The sequence below is a fragment of the Haliotis rufescens genome, unplaced genomic scaffold (assembly GCF_023055435.1).
Source record: "Haliotis rufescens isolate VD_foot unplaced genomic scaffold, xgHalRufe1.0.p SCAF_21, whole genome shotgun sequence".
Taxonomy (NCBI): Eukaryota; Metazoa; Mollusca; class Gastropoda; order Lepetellida; family Haliotidae; genus Haliotis; species Haliotis rufescens.
The window spans coordinates 5,623,383-5,641,669 of NW_025963902.1; the positions used below are offsets into that span (position 1 = coordinate 5,623,383).

The 18,287-nt window shown below is 40.6% G+C and overlaps 1 protein-coding gene across 1 annotated transcript in view; it reads right to left on the bottom strand.

Moving 5' to 3' along the window:
- Nucleotides 1–2,327: 2,327 nt before the first annotated feature.
- Nucleotides 2,328–18,287, bottom strand: part of LOC124133360 (protein strawberry notch homolog 1-like) — a 46,655-nt gene continuing 30,695 nt past the window's right edge. Inside the window, exons 23-30 of the mRNA XM_048401161.1 lie at nt 17,028–17,102; nt 15,453–15,599; nt 14,175–14,269; nt 13,049–13,141; nt 11,350–11,496; nt 9,522–9,598; nt 8,917–9,113; nt 2,328–6,932 (exon numbers count right to left, since the gene is read on the bottom strand). Coding sequence (XP_048257118.1) covers nt 6,799–6,932; nt 8,917–9,113; nt 9,522–9,598; nt 11,350–11,496; nt 13,049–13,141; nt 14,175–14,269; nt 15,453–15,599; nt 17,028–17,102 — 965 coding nt within the window. The 3' untranslated portion in view covers nt 2,328–6,798. The remainder of the gene's footprint in view (nt 6,933–8,916; nt 9,114–9,521; nt 9,599–11,349; nt 11,497–13,048; nt 13,142–14,174; nt 14,270–15,452; nt 15,600–17,027; nt 17,103–18,287) is intronic.

Below are 18,287 nucleotides of genomic sequence, written 5' to 3' on the forward strand. Positions count from 1 at the left end.
TTACTTAGGATTGACATTTTCTAATTAACATATGAGATGATAGAAATGAACATAAACAAATGTTGTTGTATTTGTTAGTGAACTGTGACAAGCGCGATGGCTACTGGCCCAGTCGTCAGTATCAATAGTGTCCCCTTAGCCACTGTGGTCAGCTCCTGACATCTAACTGTACATTCATCGCTCCAGCCTTCAGTCACATTTCCCTCCTCCTCCTTCGTCAGCGCAGTCAGGGAACATTACACTTCACAACCTACCACAGGCATAATCTGATCCTATCTGTATACAAATACATTATTGATGAGAAGGACAACCTACCTGTAACTATCTGATCCTATCTGTATACAAATACATTATTGATGAGAGGGACAACCTACCTGTAAATATCTGATCCTATCTGTATACAAATACATTATTGATGAGAAGGACAACCTACCTGTAACTATCTGATCCTATCTGTATACAAATACATTATCGATGAGAGGGACAACCTACCTGTAACTATCTGATCCTATCTGTATACAAATACATTATCGATGAGAGGGACAACCTACCTGTAACTATCTGATCCTATCTGTATACAACTACATTATCGATGAGAGGGACAACCTACCTGTAACTATCTGATCCTATCTGTATACAAATACATTATCGATGAGAGGGACAACCTACCAGGCACTGTCCGTTTCCATCTTTATTGAAAAATTACTCATAAGAGGCACAAACTACCAATCACTACCAGAGTGAGCGAGTTTGGTTTAACGCCGCTTTTAACAGTATTCCAGTTATATCATGGCGTGTCACAGGAGGCACAAACTACTAATCACTATCAGATAATATCTGTATTGAAATACATTATTTACGAGAGGGACATCCTACCAATCGCTATCCAATCCTATCTGTATTCAAATTAATTTGTTATGAGAGGGACAACCCACTCATGATAAATTTTGTTTCCTTTGTTTGTTGTATAACGCCACACTCAGCAATATTCCAGCTATATGACGGCAGTCTGTAAATAATCGAATCTGGACCAGACAATCCAGTGAGTGACATAATGAGCATCGATTCACCCAATTGGGATACGATGACATGCATCAACCAAGTCAGCGAGCCTGACTACCTGATCCCGCCAGTTGCCTCTTACGACAAGCATAGCCATCATACATTATAAATAAAATTTATATAAATAACCTATGTCAGATCTATACAACCATAAATTTATATACATAACTGACTTTTGAAATGTTATTTAAAAACAAAATGAATGTGTTTAATAAATCTTTCAAAACACTTGAAATAAAAAAAAATAATTGAAATAAAGTCGTAACTTCAGGATTTCTACTGATCCGATTCATTTAGTTGCCTCATACAACCTGCATCAGTTACTGGAGACCTATTCTAACACGGAATCCATATGAGGGGAAAATGTTTTCAAGATGCCAACGGTTCCTGAGAACCAAGAGTTAAACAAGGTTCTGGTTAGTAATACAGATATATCCATAGCAACGACAATTTTTATTCCTTGTGTGTGCTCCAGGCCCATGAATAACATTGCATTATCTATTACTTGATTGTTGATTAATGCCACACTGAGCAATATTCCAGCTATATGACAGCGGGCTGTAAATACTCAAGTCAAGACCAGACAATCTAGTGATTGACATCATGAGCACTGATATACCCAATCGGGATACAGGACATGCATCAACTGAGTCACGGAGTCTGACCACCCGATCCCGGTAGTCACCTCTGATGACAAACATCGGTTGCAGAAAGTGTTGTCGACCAAGATACATTTTCTTGTCTAGACCAGACAATACAGTGATTGACATCATCAGCAACAATCCATGCAATCAACCAGGTCAGCAGGCCTGACCACCGGATCTACAGAGTCTCCTCTTTCAACCAGCATAGGTTGGTAGGGGGCCTATTTTAACCCATAATCCCCACTTCTAACCCATAATCCCCACAGGGGCATCTTACAATTTAACAAAAGTGCAAACCCCTACAGTCGAAGGTGGACCCTGCCACAGAGCATGGAACAGCCTTACGACTAAAGGGCCAGACACCGTTGCTCACATTCTACTGGTCCACAGCCCCTTTCAGACCAGCAGGTAATGCAAAATAACAAAACTTTGGAGTACACATCTAGTGCCTTCAGATTTTCACTAGTCTTGGAGTGAGTAAGTTAGTTGGGTTCTACGCCGGTTTTAACAATATTACAGTTATATCACGGCCTGTCAGTTTAATGTGGGAGTAAAAAGACCGAAGTGATGCAGGTCTCAGACATTTACCACTTCGGTGAAACCCATGAGCACGGGTATGGTGCTGACAAACCTAGAAACATAATCGGGGCAAACAGGATTCGAACCCACAATCATAGGTTTGCGGCGTGCCCAAGGGACGCAACTCTGCACAGTGATTGTGGCGCCTTAGATGACTGGGCCACCCGTCTTGGACAATGGAAGAATCTATCCCTGTGACGAAGTGAGGTGAAATGGGGTTTAACTTCACGATCAAGATTATTGCACTTATGTAACGATGTCCAGGCAGGTGTGTGTGCACTTGTACTAGACCTTCTAATGCATGCTAGCCCACTGAGCTACCAAGCCGCAGTTTAACATGAATACCCCACTCAGACATAGTATACTGACTCTGAGCCGACCAGTCCTTGTTTTAGCCCCCTTATACCAAGTTGGACAGGGTAACAGCAAGTACCATCTTTTGGCATAAATCGGCTGAGGATCAAACTCCCGCTCTCCAGGCAGAGACCATGGAGATGGTCTTATCTTCAGTAAGTACCCAGGGTAGTCTGGTCTATGCATGGTAGGAAATAACTCAAAGCACCAATCTAGTACATTTCTTTTGGATACCATATAGCCTCTATGTAAAACACCAGTTGCATAACAAGATCCTGATGACCACCGGTTGTATAAACCAGTAGGGTGTTTTTGGCTTCAATTTCAAATCTAGAGGCTTTGATGTATCCTGTACAGTGGGAGAAAATAAACATATCTGCGACCTATCAGATCACATTGGAATTTTTCACCAGAACATAAAAGATTTCCCATGATTTGAAAAAGATTTGATCTTAAAACTTGATCTACTGGACATTTAAAAGAAATCCTCTTATTATTTCTCTGTTTTCAATACGGTTATCATGCTTAAGATATACCATGCACATACTTCAGAAATTGATACATTCAATAGACAAGAGACTCTGTATTTGATTTCTCCAACCTTGACATTACAAGTCTTGACATAATAATCATCATTTGTTTTTCGCAGAGTAAATAGCATCTGTGTCTCACATAGCATGTAATGTTCCCTTCGTGCAGCCGAGAAAATATGTCCTTCAATAAACTGAAATTGTAAATATATAAACCAGTGACAATATCTGAATACAAACTGATTAAAAAGAAACTGCTTTCAACATGTAACAATCAAATTAAAGAAGCGTCCAACTGCAGTTTTCATGTAACAATCTTGCTTCAATTTCCAGGAACCAAACAGAAACCACTTCACTATAGCTGTTGGTCTGGAAAGTAGTATTTTATGCCTGATCAACCAAATAAAGAAACAACTTCACTATATCTGTTAATCTTTGCTGGGAAGTAATATCTTATATCTTATGAACCAAATATAGAGACCACTTCAATAGATCTGTTAATTTAATTTGGGGCTGGAAAGTAGTTTCTTATATCGGACGAACAAAATATAGAAACCACATCAATATCTCTTAATTGTTGCAGGGAAGTATTATCTTAAATCTGATACCATATTTTTTATATCAAGTTACTTGTGCATAATGAAAGTCACGGTTGACAATGTGTGACTAAATCATGAAAAAGTAAAAAATCTTTCATTTTTGCATAATTCTTATATTTACTTATAATTCCTTGAATAGCAATATGTTTGACAGGAACCCTAGAGGTGACAGTAAAGTTTAGCAACATGAGTTGGGTATGATCATCAAACACCCTTTCTACGCTATCACACAGATCTGTCATACAGACGGTTGTGGTAACATGACAACAACACAAAGCCAAATAAATAATTCTCTGGTAACATTGATTGGGTACTGAACACGAGTTGAAAGCACCTTTTGTTAAATTGAAATGAACTGTACAAACTGCTATGGACAGACCAATGATACAGAGATCGCTATTGAGAATAATGGGAGTGAAGCTGGCACCTCAGTGACAGCAATACAGCAACATCCTGAGAGGGGCATCCATTAGAATCTTGTACAAACACTCGCATGGCTCACTCAGACCAATACAAAAAATAGGTGTTTTTTGCACATGACAATTTGATCAGAAATCACAGAATTCTATTTACATTGGCAAAACATCGGACTTGGAATATACGTGATTCATCATCATCCACCAAGTATTGTCATGAGCATTATCAATCTCTAGCTAGCCGTGGCAGAAACTGCCTGAAGGAATTGTTTCACTGGAAAACTCAGTTAGTATATATACACACTGAAATATATCACAAATTCGCGTGACGTCTCTACACAGCACGTTGCATGTATCTTGAATGGCAAATGCACTTATGAAAACTAAGTCTGGTTTGATTGGAAGGGGATATTTACAAGTCATTCATGAGTTATGTATTGTTTGAAGAAACCTATCGTTGGAAAGTGTAAGATGCTGCACAATGATACAGATGAAACTGTGTCAAATAAATAAAGGGAAATTATTCCGAATGCATGTCGTGATGCCCCAAGTTTGTATCGATGGACTTTTCAATGTATTTCGAATAAGCAGTCTTGATTGCATAACCGATAACTGACAGGCAAATATACAAGGCACATGTGAGGCTTCAATAGTCATCCATTTCCACAAAATATACTGAAACACGCATCCACTCTCACTCAAACACAGTAATTATGGCAGTCGCGGGTCCTCCTCAACTGCTAAATTTGCACAATTCCCTCTGTACACTCCATGAATTCTGATCCTCAGAAACAATGATTGGAGTCCTATGTAGTGTTCATTGAAGAATCTGACAGCTTCAGAGTACTGAACGTCTAGGCAAATGATCTAGACTACTGGCGCTGTAGCGTTGTCATGGCTGTAGGAATGTAGCAATGGCCATAATGTATGAAAGACTGAGGGTACAATCGAGTCGCGCCCTATCTCCTGCCAGCCTGCCTCGGTAACTAACACGAAACAACACCAATTACAACCTGCACACAACAGCACTGACTTCAGAGGATCACCTCTCTGTTGAAGCATGAGTTTGTATTCGTAAGACAAAAATACTGCTACAGGTTGATAAATATATATTTGTTTCATGGACATGACACTGTATCTTGTCCAGTACAACAAAGATGCTGAGATATATGTAACATTCTTCAGTTTGGTAACATGGGCCAATGTGAGCAAATGCTGAATGGCTGAAGTGGTCCTATGCTACACTGCATGGTATGTAAAGAGATGGGTCCACTCCCTAAGATGATGGTGTTGGGCCCTTGGTCTGCTGCATGTGTACCTTGCTCGATATTGTCTTGATGGTCGATGAATGGAATTAAGACAAGGTCTACTTCTGATTGAAAGTGTTTCAAGGTTTATCCGCCTGACAAAGCAACAGTGCTCTGATGTGTATCTGGTGCTCTATGATGGAAGCTTGAGTGTGTCAAGCTTTAATGCTGCAAGATCCCAACCTGAGTAAAGAACCACTACAGCGATATTTTCCCAGATTTAACTTCACAATGCTGCAGATTACATCCGGGACGCCGGAATGGACAGTTTCAGAGCTTCACAATGTCTAGACTTCTGTCCAACATCTGATTCATCAAGATTGCTGAAGACAGTTCTAAAACTTGACAATATCCTGTATTCACTGCAGATAACATCCGATTCAACAAGATTGTTGAAGTCAGTTTTACAGCTTGACAATATCCTGAATTACTGCAGATGACATCCGATTCACCAAGACTGTTGAAGTCAGTTTTACGGCTTGACAATATCCTGAATTTACTGCAGATGACATCCGATTCATCAAGATTGTTGAAGTCAGTTTTACGGCTTGACAATATCCTGAATTTACTGCAGATGACATCCGATTCATCAAGATTGTTGAAGTCAGTTTTACAGCTTGACAATATCCTGAATTTACTGCAGATGACATCCGATTCACCAAGATTGTTGAAGTCAGTTTTACAGCTTGACAATATCCTGAATTTACTGCAGATGACATCCGGTTCACCAAGATTGTTGAAGTCAGTTTTACAGCTTGACAATATCCTGAATTTACTGCAGATGACATCCGGTTCACCAAGATTGTTGAAGTCAGTTTTACAGCTTGACAATATCCTGAATTTACTGCAGATGACATCCGATTCATCAAGATTGTTGACGTCAGTTTTACAGCTTGACAATATCCTGAATTACTGCAGATGACAACCGATTCACCAAGATTGTTGAAGTCAGTTTTACAGCTTGACAATATCCTGAATTTACTGCATATGACATTCGATTCACCAAGATTGTTGAAGTCAGTTTTACAGCTTGACAATATCCTGAATTTACTGCAGATAACATTGGATTCACCAAGATTGTTGAAGTCAGTTTTACAGCTTGACAATATCCTGAATTTACTGCAGATAACATTGGATTCACCAACACAGGGGAAGAAGTCCAGTGGCCTCAGGTCACAATGTCCAGTCACCACTGCTGATATATTCCAGTTGTTCACCAGGACAGCAGCAGTCTGACAAGGCGATTACAGCACAGTTCTGGAGACTTGGTCTCAGTATTGCAAACACACAAGTAACAGTAACCATCCTCAGAAAAACACAGGCATGCTGAGATTGGCCTCGTCTTCCCTGGGAGGCGGATGTTTCTCGGAGTACATCTTAGCGGAGTCTTGAGACAGGATGTTGGTCAGAGGATTCACGCAGTTGCCCGGGATCAAGCTCCCTAGAAAATAAAAAGGAAAAAAGGTAAGATCATCTTCCAATATCAAAACTAGAAAGTGGTTTGCATTACATGTCAAATCTGGGTCAGACAATCCAGTGATTGACTTCCCGAGCATCGATCCACACAACTGGGACATAACATGCACAAGGCTAAGCCTGAACACCCGATCCATGTAGTCACCGCTAACGACAAGGTGAGGTGAAATGGAGTTTAACATCGTGTCCAAGATTATTGTACTCACATAGTGAATAGCATGCACGAGTGTCTGTGGCTGCTTGTACTATTCCGGACTGATGCCGATATATAGTGCTAGCCCACTGAGATTTTTCCAACAATTACTGAACATTTTAAGATTTAAAAAAAGTGAAATAATGTTTTAGATGTATATAAAACTGTTCTAAATATTTAGGCTTTACTCGGAAAGTAAATTAGCTCATAATTGTGTTTCGGAAATTAGCTCCTTTGTACGAATGCTAAAAAGCTTCATTGGGTATTTACACCTGCTGTTTTAATACATTTGAGTTTTTCATTTAATGCATGCGTTTCTGTACGCAAGTTAATTGAAAGTAGTTTGGTTTTGAATGTTTTTTGGGGGTATTTTACGCAAAGAGGCTGCTTATCTGTAGCTCTGGGGTAACAACAAGTACCATCTTATAACGTCTTTTGGTATGAAGCTTCCCGGGATCGAACCACTGACCTTCGTCTCTCCAGGCAGACACTCTACCACTATACCATGGGGGCGGTCACCTCTAACAACAAGCATAGGGAGCTGGGGACCTATACGTTTACACAGAAACCCCCAAGGAGTGCATTACAGGCAAACACAGAAGCAGTTCCATACCCACCTTTTCCAGAATGCCCCCAAACTTCCCAACCAGAAACATGAATCATTCTGACTTAACCACATTAGGTGGCAGCTCACCTCACCAATATCTATCTAATCATCTATGACCCCAAATGATGTAGCCTCTAGCAATCCTAAAGTAAGCACTGCCAGTTTTAAAACATATGCCCAATGCAGGATTATTGTAAACATAAAACATTTTTGTGTATGATTTTGAGAATGCATTTGACCTTGATAATCCCAAGGGCTATCCAGCATAGAAATATTATGTCCCCAGGTTGAATTCAACGTGATACAAGCATAAAGCTAAAACAAATATGTGTAGAAATATATGTGGTAAATATGCTTTATAAATGACCTTCAGTGTGACCTTGTCTCACACCTTTTACAATCATGGCCCTGCCCTAAGAAGACATGTATGAATATCATACAACACATTAGGCAGCAAACAGGTTTTTTTCAGGCCATGACCTTGAGGATGACCTTGACATGTCACATATTCATAAAAAATGACATTTCAGTCAGGTAGTGTTTCATCTTCCCAAGGCAAGGGAGTTCATAGACTAAAAAAGTTTGGCAAGGGTGGAAAGTGGAATTTTACAGCCAGTTAACTCTCTTGCCTCGGGAAGATGTTAGTGTTTGTGCTGGTGTATGTTTGGGTAGAAGTGATGGTGGTGTTGGGAAGAAAGGTTGGACTAGGAGGACAAAATACAGAGTTTGTGAGGACAAATTTCAGCCACCTTTGTCCATTGTCTATGCAGGCACCACCATTGTGAGAATCATAACAAAGTGAGTGAGTTGGGTTTAACGCCACTTTTAACAGTATTCTAGTTATATCACGGCGTGTCAGCTTAATGTGGGAGGAAAGCCTGAAGTGATGCAGGTCTCAGACGTTTACCACTTCACGAGCACGGTTACGGTGCTGACAAACCTAGAAACATAATCGGGGCGAACTGGGATTCGAACCCACAATCATAGGTTTCTGGCGTTCCCAAGAGACGCAACTCTGCACAGCAAAACGCGTCGCCTTGGACGACTGGTGCACCCGTGCCCCCAATCATAACAAAGAATGTTGTGTTTCAAGAATTCATGATGCTCCTAGATACCTACAACTGGGATATACACTGAACCCTGACTTACCCACAATCCTCTTGCCATCATCAGTTCGGAGACGAATGATCTGCATCTTGGAGCTGGCTCCGCCTGGCATGGAGGCTAGGACTCCCTCCACCTTGCTCCACACACTAAGTACGGAGCCACTCAACACGTGGTACGTCCGAGTTCGCAGACCGATCTCACACTGAAGGCCTAGGGACATCTTCTTACAGTTGCCTCGCCTGGTGAATTAAATGACCTCTATCTTATCGTACTTGTTAACTTCAATCAACAACTTTCTATTAAATCTTTCAAAAGAACATAATAAAAACAATAGTAACTACAGTAGCAACTCATTATTTCACATACAAACAAATGTCGCACAAAACAGAAAAGCATTATTTTTAAATTTCAGCTCCTTATATACTGCAAGATTTGCTAAACAAACCTTTAACTAATGATGACTATATTTGTCCTCAGCAAATGTTGAGCAGTATACAAAGTCAAAGTAATTAGTTAACATTTTAAATTTCATGAATATTAGATTTTGAGTTCTGTTTACTTCCAGGGGTGATTGCATGAAGGAAAGGCGCTAGTACTAGCTCGCCCTGATTAAACGGACAAGGTGGATCATTCATGTATGTACTGACCAGTAGGCGTGACTGCAACACTTGGCTGATGCATAATACTGGTCATCCCACCAGTTCTGTGCCTCGTCAGGCAGCACCTGCAACAGGCAGACACACAGTCACATAACAACTACCATCCATAACATCATCTCAGAGTAGGTGAATTTGGCTTAACGCCACTTTGAACAATATGTCAGTCATGTCACGCATGGCATGTCAGCATGATGTGGGAGGAAAGTCCGAAGTGATGCAGGTCTTACACATTTACCACTTTGGTGGAACCCACGAGCACTGGTATGGTGCTGACAAACCTAGAAACATGATCAAGCTGACCTTTTCCAGCCCAGGATCACAGGTTTTCCGGTTCGCCTAAGAGATGCACCTCTGCACTAAGAATTGCAGATGCTTAGACGTCAGGGGCATGTTCACCGTTTTGATTGAACCTCGTTGTATTATAACAGAAATCAACTCAAACCTTTTCCATCGACATTTTGTTCATAGTTTCACAAACATCATAGAAGACAAAATATTTCAAGCAGAAAGGAGACATGTGAATTTTATGTTATCTTACTAGAAGATTACACATAACTGTTTTTGTTACTATTAAAACTTCAGAAAAACCTATTGCATTGATATTCTAGTGATAGTAATTTTCTGTAAACAAACTGTTGATGGAATCTGTATAAATAAACTGCTGTCAGATGTTGATTGACATGATGCATTAAAGATTGGCAGGAAAAAGTATATGGCTTAAAAAAATAAAAGAAATGGTTCTCGGGCAATGGCTTTTGCAAATAAAGTGCCAGCCGGCCTACTTTCATTAATGTATTCCTTGAATAAAATACTGGAACACAGTATATTGGATCGCATTGTTTTTTAAGGATTTTCTTTTTTTTTGAAAATGGGAATAAAAATAAAAACATGCAGCAGACTTTAGGATGATGCGGGCGGTGCCTGAGAACCAAGATTAGTATTTTTTAAGCCTTTGGTATACAACTAAAACCATTAACACACATGGCGATTTTCTTTGTCTATAGGAACTTGGGTGAGGTGAGGTGAAATGGGGTTTAACGTCGCGTCCAAGATTATTGCACTTATAAAGCGACGTGCATGTACGTGTGTGTTTTTGTGTGGCTGCTTGTACTAGTCCGGACTGATGCCGATTTATAGTGCTAGCTCACTGAGATACCATGCCGCAGTTTAACATGAATACCCCACTCAGACACAGTATACTGACTCCGAGCCGACCAGTCCTTGTTTTAGCCCCTTAATGCCGAGCGCCAGACAGGGTAACAACAAGTACCATCTTTTAACGTCTTTTGATATGACGCGGTCAGGGATCGAACCCCAGACCTTCCGCTATACGGGCGGATGCTCTACCTATAGGAACTTGGGGACAATACAATGAAGTGAGGGATTTGGTAATGAGTGAGTGAGTAAGTATGGTTTTACACCGCTTTTAGCAATATTCCAGCAATATCACAGCGGGGGACACCAGAAATGGGCTTCACACATTGTACCCATGTCGGGAATCGAACCCGGGTCTTCGGCGTGACGAGTGAACGCTTTAACCACTAGGCTACCCGACCGCCCTGATTTGGTAATGAAGCTGAGGGGAATGAACATCTGACTATTAATTTATGATGGCCTCAAGTATACTGGACAAAATTCTTAGAGATCATGAATCCTTTTGGATAATCTGCTGAAATTGTGTGTTCAGACTTCACTTCCAAAAACATCCCCCAAAATATTCAAGATTCCTAACTTATTTTGTCCAGCATATGACAGCCATTGTGGCTTGAGAACAATACCAGCACATTGTAAGTTCAAGAGAGGAAGCATGTCTGACCTTCTTGTACTTCTTGCGTATCTCCTCCAGTGTCTCGCAGCGGAGCTGGAGGCCGGTGTTGGGGCGGTACACGTTGTACAGACGCTCCTTCTTCTTGTTCTTCCCCTGGTGCACGATCAGGATGGACGTCCGCTTCATGTTCCGCTCCTGAAACAAATGGCAGTTTTCAGCTGGACAGATTGTACCGCTGTTGAGCATCAAAATGTATCTTTGGGTCGAGAACACTTTCAGCAACCCATGCTTGTCAAAAGAGGCAACGAATGGGATCAGGTGGTCAATATTTATTACATAGCAGGGACATTTCCATTGTCTTCAGTAAATTTGTTTTGATGTGATATTTCTTGTAAGAGGCGACTAACAGGATCGTGTGGTCAGGCTCATGACTTGGTTGATTCATGTCCTCGTATCCAAATTGCATGGATCGATGCACATGATGTCAAACACTGGATTGTCTGGTACAGACTTGATAAATTACAGACTGTAGTCACATAGCTTGAATACTGCTGAGTCTGGCGTTAAGCAAACAAAACAAATGCCCTAGATTAGCTATTGACAGCATGAACATAAATCCACACCAAGATGCTAATTTAGTCAATTATATGCCAAAAGGGACCTGCCTACATATCTCAGGTTAAATGAAGGTTGAAAATATGTTTATAACTTTCATAATTTCAGTGATTAATAATGTGTAGTGCAGCTAAATACTGAATGTTGCTGAGAATTTATTTTGTTTTTTTCGCTGAATTAGTTTCATCTGTTGGAGGACAGGCTGACATGAAAAAAACATCACTCGACCAATCAGGCTACTGTGGCAGACACAAGTGTTGACCTACAGTTTTGTTGTACATATGTTTTTATCTATTTGAGGTCCTTTAAGTCTGTAATATTTTAAGTTGTTAGTAAAGTAGTTTCTTAGTTCAATATCTATTGTTGGCTTCTGGATTAGTTTACTTATACTGTAGAGGGTGGTTGGGTTAGTCAATGTTTGTGTCATTGTTTCTTCTCTTGTTCTAACCCAAGCCTTGTTTTCATTGGCTTGTTCAAAGACTAAATTGAAGAATCACACCCATAGCCAGTGTTGGACCTTGTATTTTCCATCACAAACCCCGGTTACACTACCACAAAACATGCTCCACTAGTGTGAGGCTGCTGTACTAAACTCGGCCTTCACACTAGTGGCTAACATCGACAGACTGAGTGAGTGAGTGAGTTGGGTTTAACGCCGCTTTTAACAGTATTACAGTTATATCATGGCGTTTCAGCTTAATGTAGGAGGAAAGCCCAAAGTGATGCAGGTCTCAGATGTTTACCACTTCGGTGAAACCCATGAGCACGGGTATGGTGCTGACAAACATAGAAACATAATCGAGGCAACCGGGATTCAAACCCACAATCATAGGTTTCTGGCGTGTCCAAGGAACGCGACTCTGCACAGCGAATCGCGGCGCCTTAGACAACTGGGCCACCCGTGCCCCCTCGACAGACTGAATTAGTACAGCCATATTATGCCTCTGTCCAACAAAAATCACAACCTGTCTTCCAGGTTAAAAGGAGTCCTGCTGTCTTCGAGATTTTCAGCTAAAGCAATTGAATCTAGGTACCCCATAATTGTTTAACTAACATTTGGGTTATGGCAAGGCCCCCTGACTTTCAAGGTTAAGTTCCAACATTGCAAACAGTTGCAGGTGTGTACACCTACCTGATAGGCCAGATAGAATCCCTCTTCCGATCCAGCACACTTCCTCCACAGTTCAATCGCCTGGTTCCAAGCCATGCCTCTCTCTACACTCACCTGTACAACACATACATCACTCGCTACAGAAGGTTCAGGTGAAGATAACATTGTGAGTGAGTGAGTGAGTTGGGTTTAACGCCGCTTTAACAGTATTACAGTCATATCGCAGCATGTCAGCTTAATGTGGGAGGAAAGCCCGAAACGATGCAGGTCTCAGACGTTTACCACTTCGGTGAAACCCACGAGCACAGGTATACAATGGTATGGTGCTGACAAACCTAAAATACATAATCGGGGCGAACCGGGATTCGAACCCACAATCATAGGTTTCTTGCGTGCCCAAGGGATGCAACTCTGCACAGCGAATTGTGGCACCTTAGACAACTGGGCCACCCATGCCCTATGTCGGATCAAAAGGATATAATTTGTATATCATTGTGAAATAGTCCCATTATAGAACAGTACATTAAATGGCTACATAAGTTAAGACAAATTAACTTTATGGTCTGTAAACTTTACTTTGAATCTGTACTTTACTGAGAAATTATAACATGTTACATTTGACCACTTCCTAAATGGCATTGTGTGTTAATATAGTTACAACTAATGATGAGTAAATTTAAGTTGAATCCCTGAATCCAGAGGTGCCAACCCTTAATGAGGCTTTGGCGTAATAAATGTGGAACAACAGTGTAATTTCATGTAGAAAACAGTAACGTTAAGAGTACCGTACCATGATGCTGGTTTTCGCTGACATTTTTGTCAGGCCAAAATGTATGTGAAGCATGGGTACAGAAGAACGATGTGGTGTTTCGAGTTCCTAAGAAATATCGGTGTATATGCAATTAGCTCCCTGTAGAATGCTTCATGTGATCAGTGCACTAACAATTTGCTCTCTGTGATATTTAATACATGTAAATAGTTCGTGAAGAAAAAATTAATTTGGGGAGGATAAGTGTAACAGCGTAAGTTTAGGCGCAAAAGCGTAATTATTATGCAAAAAGCATAATGGTTGGCATCTCTGCGGAATCGCATAAACCATATTCAACTACGGAAACAAGTGACATATGTTCAATCAGGTCCTACTCACTGTGGTCAGTTCTGTCTTGGCCGTGTTGGTGGCAGTGTTGCCAAGGAATGTCAGTGTCTCCACCTTGTGGACCTTCTCGCCTCCAGAACCCAGATCTACATTGTGAAGTCAGTGATATGTTATCATACACCACTGCACCATTCATTGTATTTTACTCAAAACAAGTGAAAGAACACCAACAATTGGAAGGCTGTGTAGTGCAATACCCACCTGCCATGACAGATTCAGCCATTGTCATAGGAAAAAAAATCAGGTGTTCTTTAACCTCTCTAAAGAAGTACACTACAGAATGATTGGTTGGTTGGTTTGTTGTTTAATGCCGCACTCAGCAATATTCCAGCTATATGACGGCGGTCTGTAAAATAATTGAGTCTGGACGAGACAATCCAGTGATTGATATCATGAGCATTGATCCACGCAGTTGGGATCGATGGCATGCATCAACAAAGTCAGCGAGCCTGACAACTCGATCCCGTTAGTCGCCTTTTACAACAAGCATAGTCGCCTTTTACGGCAAGCATGGGTTGCTGAAGACCTATTCTACCTTGGAATCTTCATGGGTCCACTACAGAATGATCCCTTGAAGTGAGGGCAGATGAGAAATGATCATTATCTTGATATATAAGATAGCTATGTGATAAATTGCAAAGAACAATGAAGAGCGATGTGTGGTTTATTTTCCAATAAAACACTGTTCTACCATGAAGTCATTTCTGGAGATTCAAACATGCACTCGTAACTTGATGACGTTGATGATATTGGACAACGTTATTTTTGAGGGGGGAGTGTCAAGTGAGTTGTTCCCCCATAGATGTACCTGGGCAACACAGAAGAATGTGATGGCCGAACAATCGCATCCAAAAGCGGGAGAGATATGACAATCAGTATCGGGAGAAAAGATGTAAAGATTGTAGGAATTTGAGCCAAATATCCACCTGTGCATAAAATTGACTTGTCTGGCAATGCCGAAGTCTGATTCTAGTGAGCGAGTCATCATTATTAAAATATGGGTAAATACTTTAAAGCTTGTACACTATACACACTACTCAAAAGAAGTTAAATAACACTCGAATCTTTCATACTACAATAGTTAATCTATCATACCATGACACATTAACTTTAGTAATGAGAAAAAAATCAGGTATTGTTAAACATGTTTTTAGTAGCATTCATCAATCTCGAGATACACAACAAGCATCAGGTACGTATTCTGATCACGAATACCCACAAGAACTTTAGTCAACGACATCACAACAGAAGTCTGTGGCGTGGACTTACCCAGAATTCCCATGTCCCAGCGTCCATTCCGCTTGGCCTCGAGGATGATGGCAGTGAGTGTGTCTGTGAAATACTTGAAGAGGGAGTTCTGGAGCTCCACCTCCATACCCAGGATCCTGTTCAAGTACTTGCTGATGTTGTTGTAGTCTGGTGGAGAACACAGGGATAGCATCACAGGGGTTTATATCACGCACAAATGTGTGTCAAGTACACACAAAGGTAAAGAGTGGCTTAAAAAACAGGTATAGCATCACAGGGGTTTATATCACACACAAATGTGTGTCAAGTACACACAAAGGTATAGAGTGGCTTAAAAAACAGGGATAGCATCACAGGGGTTTATATCACGCACAAATGTGTGTCAAGTACACACAAAGGTAAAGAGTGGCTTAAAAAACAGGTATAGCATCACAGGGGTTTATATCACGCACAAATGTGTGTCAAGTACACACAAAGGTAAAGAGTGGCTTAAAAAACAGGTATAGCATCACAGGGGTTTATATCACGCACAAATGTGTGTCAAGTACACACAAAGGTATAGAGTGGCTTAAAAAACAGGTATAGCATCACAGGGGTTTACATCACGCACAAATGTGTGTCAAGTACACACAAAGGTATAGAGTGGCTTAAAAACAGGTATAGCATCACAGGGGTTTATATCACACACAAATGTGTGTCAAGTACACACAAAGGTATAGAGTGGCTTAAAAACAGGTATAGCATCACAGGGGTTTATATCACACACAAATGTGTGTCAAGTACACACAAAGGTAAAGAGTGGCTTAAAAAACAGGTATAGCATCACAGGGGTTTATATCACACACAAATGTGTGTCAAGTACACACAAAGGTATAGAGTGGCTTAAAAAACAGGGATAGCATCACAGAGTTTTATATCACACACAAATGTGTGTCAAGTACACACAAAGGTAAAGAGTGGCTTAAAAAACAGGTATAGCATCACAGGGGTTTATATCACACACAAATGTGTGTCAAGTACACACAAAGGTATAGAGTGGCTTAAAAAACAGGGATAGCATCACAGGGGTTTATATCACGCACAAATGTGTGTCAAGTACACACAAAGGTATAGAGTGGCTTAAAAAACAGGGATAGCATCACAGAGTTTTATATCACACACAAATGTGTGTCAAGTACATACAAAGGTATAGAGTGGCTTAAAAAACAGGGATAGCATCACAGGGTTTTATATCACACACAAATATGTGTCAAGTACACACAAAGCTATTGTATGGCCTCAGAGGAAAAAGAAGTATGCATTCCAAGGGATGCACAATAGTATTCATTGTAACAAATTCTTGACAAGAAATATACAGGTTAGGCGAGTTGAAATGGCGTTAAACATGTGTCCAAGATTATTGCACTTATACAGTGATGAGTGCGTGCATTGGTGTGTGTGTGGCTGCTTGTACTAGTCCAGACTAAGTACGATTTTATAGTGCTAGCCCACTGAGACACCATGCCGCAGTTTAACATGAATAACCCACTTAAAGGGTACTGTCTCTGCAGAATCCCAGAATGCCAGGCAGCATCATACAGCAGCAGTTCAACATACCCTTTTCCAGACTCGGGAAGCCTGATCTCTCATCGATGCTGATCATTCCCACGCCAACAAGGCCTCTCTTCACATCTGAAAGTATGCAACAGTTCATGTACATCACTGTCTGCCTGGTTTATATGTGCTTACAACAAACTTGTCTATTTCTTAGTTCCCTTTCCCCCCTCCAGGTAAATAGACTGTTCCAATTGAAATAGCTTCAAAAGCCAATTGATATCGGAACTATTTTTAGTTGTGATAGAAAAATAATGTAGAAACATTTATTTGTCTGTTGGTCAATGCAGCGCTCAGCAAGATTCGAGCTATATGTCAGTAGCCTGTTGATAATCATGTCTAGACAAGATAATTGCTTGATCGATATTGTGAGCAATGATCGGCACCATTGGGGTACAATGACACACAATCAAACAAGTCACCAAGCCAGGCCATCTGATCATATAGTCGTTTCTTGCTACAAGCATAGGGTGCTTCACAGGAAAATTTGTTTGCCCATCTTTTCTTGCTCTATTTTTGCAGATCCCACTTAGGACAGACCAAGTAAAGATCGTTATGCAGTCCCAGACAAATTCAGGCGATTGCACAAGATTTGCAGAAAATGGCTCTTATCGCAGAATTGCAGCAAAAACAAAGAATTTTTATTATTTTCCTGAAATATTCCTCTGGAACTACTTATGTAGCTAGTCATAAATGATAATAGCTGCAGTTTGTAAACTAAACAAGATGATCAGCAAGGGCATTACAACTGTGAGTTGGGTGTTCATTGCAAATTGCTGCAAAATTGCTGATGCTGTATTACGTGTAACCAATAATCACTCTCGGGTAAATAGACTGTTCCAATTGAAATAGCTTCAAAAGCCAATTGATATCGGAACTATTTTTAGTTGTGATAGAAAAATAATGTAGAAACATTTATTTGTCTGTTGGTCAATGCAGCGCTCAGCAAGATTCGAGCTATATGTCAGTAGCCTGTTGATAATCATGTCTAGACAAGATAATTGCTTGATCGATATTGTGAGCAATGATCGGCACCATTGGGGTACAATGACACACAATCAAACAAGTCACCAAGCCAGGCCATCTGATCATATAGTCGTTTCTTGCTACAAGCATAGGGTGCTTCACAGGAAAATTTGTTTGCCCATCTTTTCTTGCTCTATTTTTGCAGATCCCACTTAGGACAGACCAAGTAAAGATCGTTATGCAGTCCCAGACAAATTCAGGCGATTGCACAAGATTTGCAGAAAATGGCTCTTATCG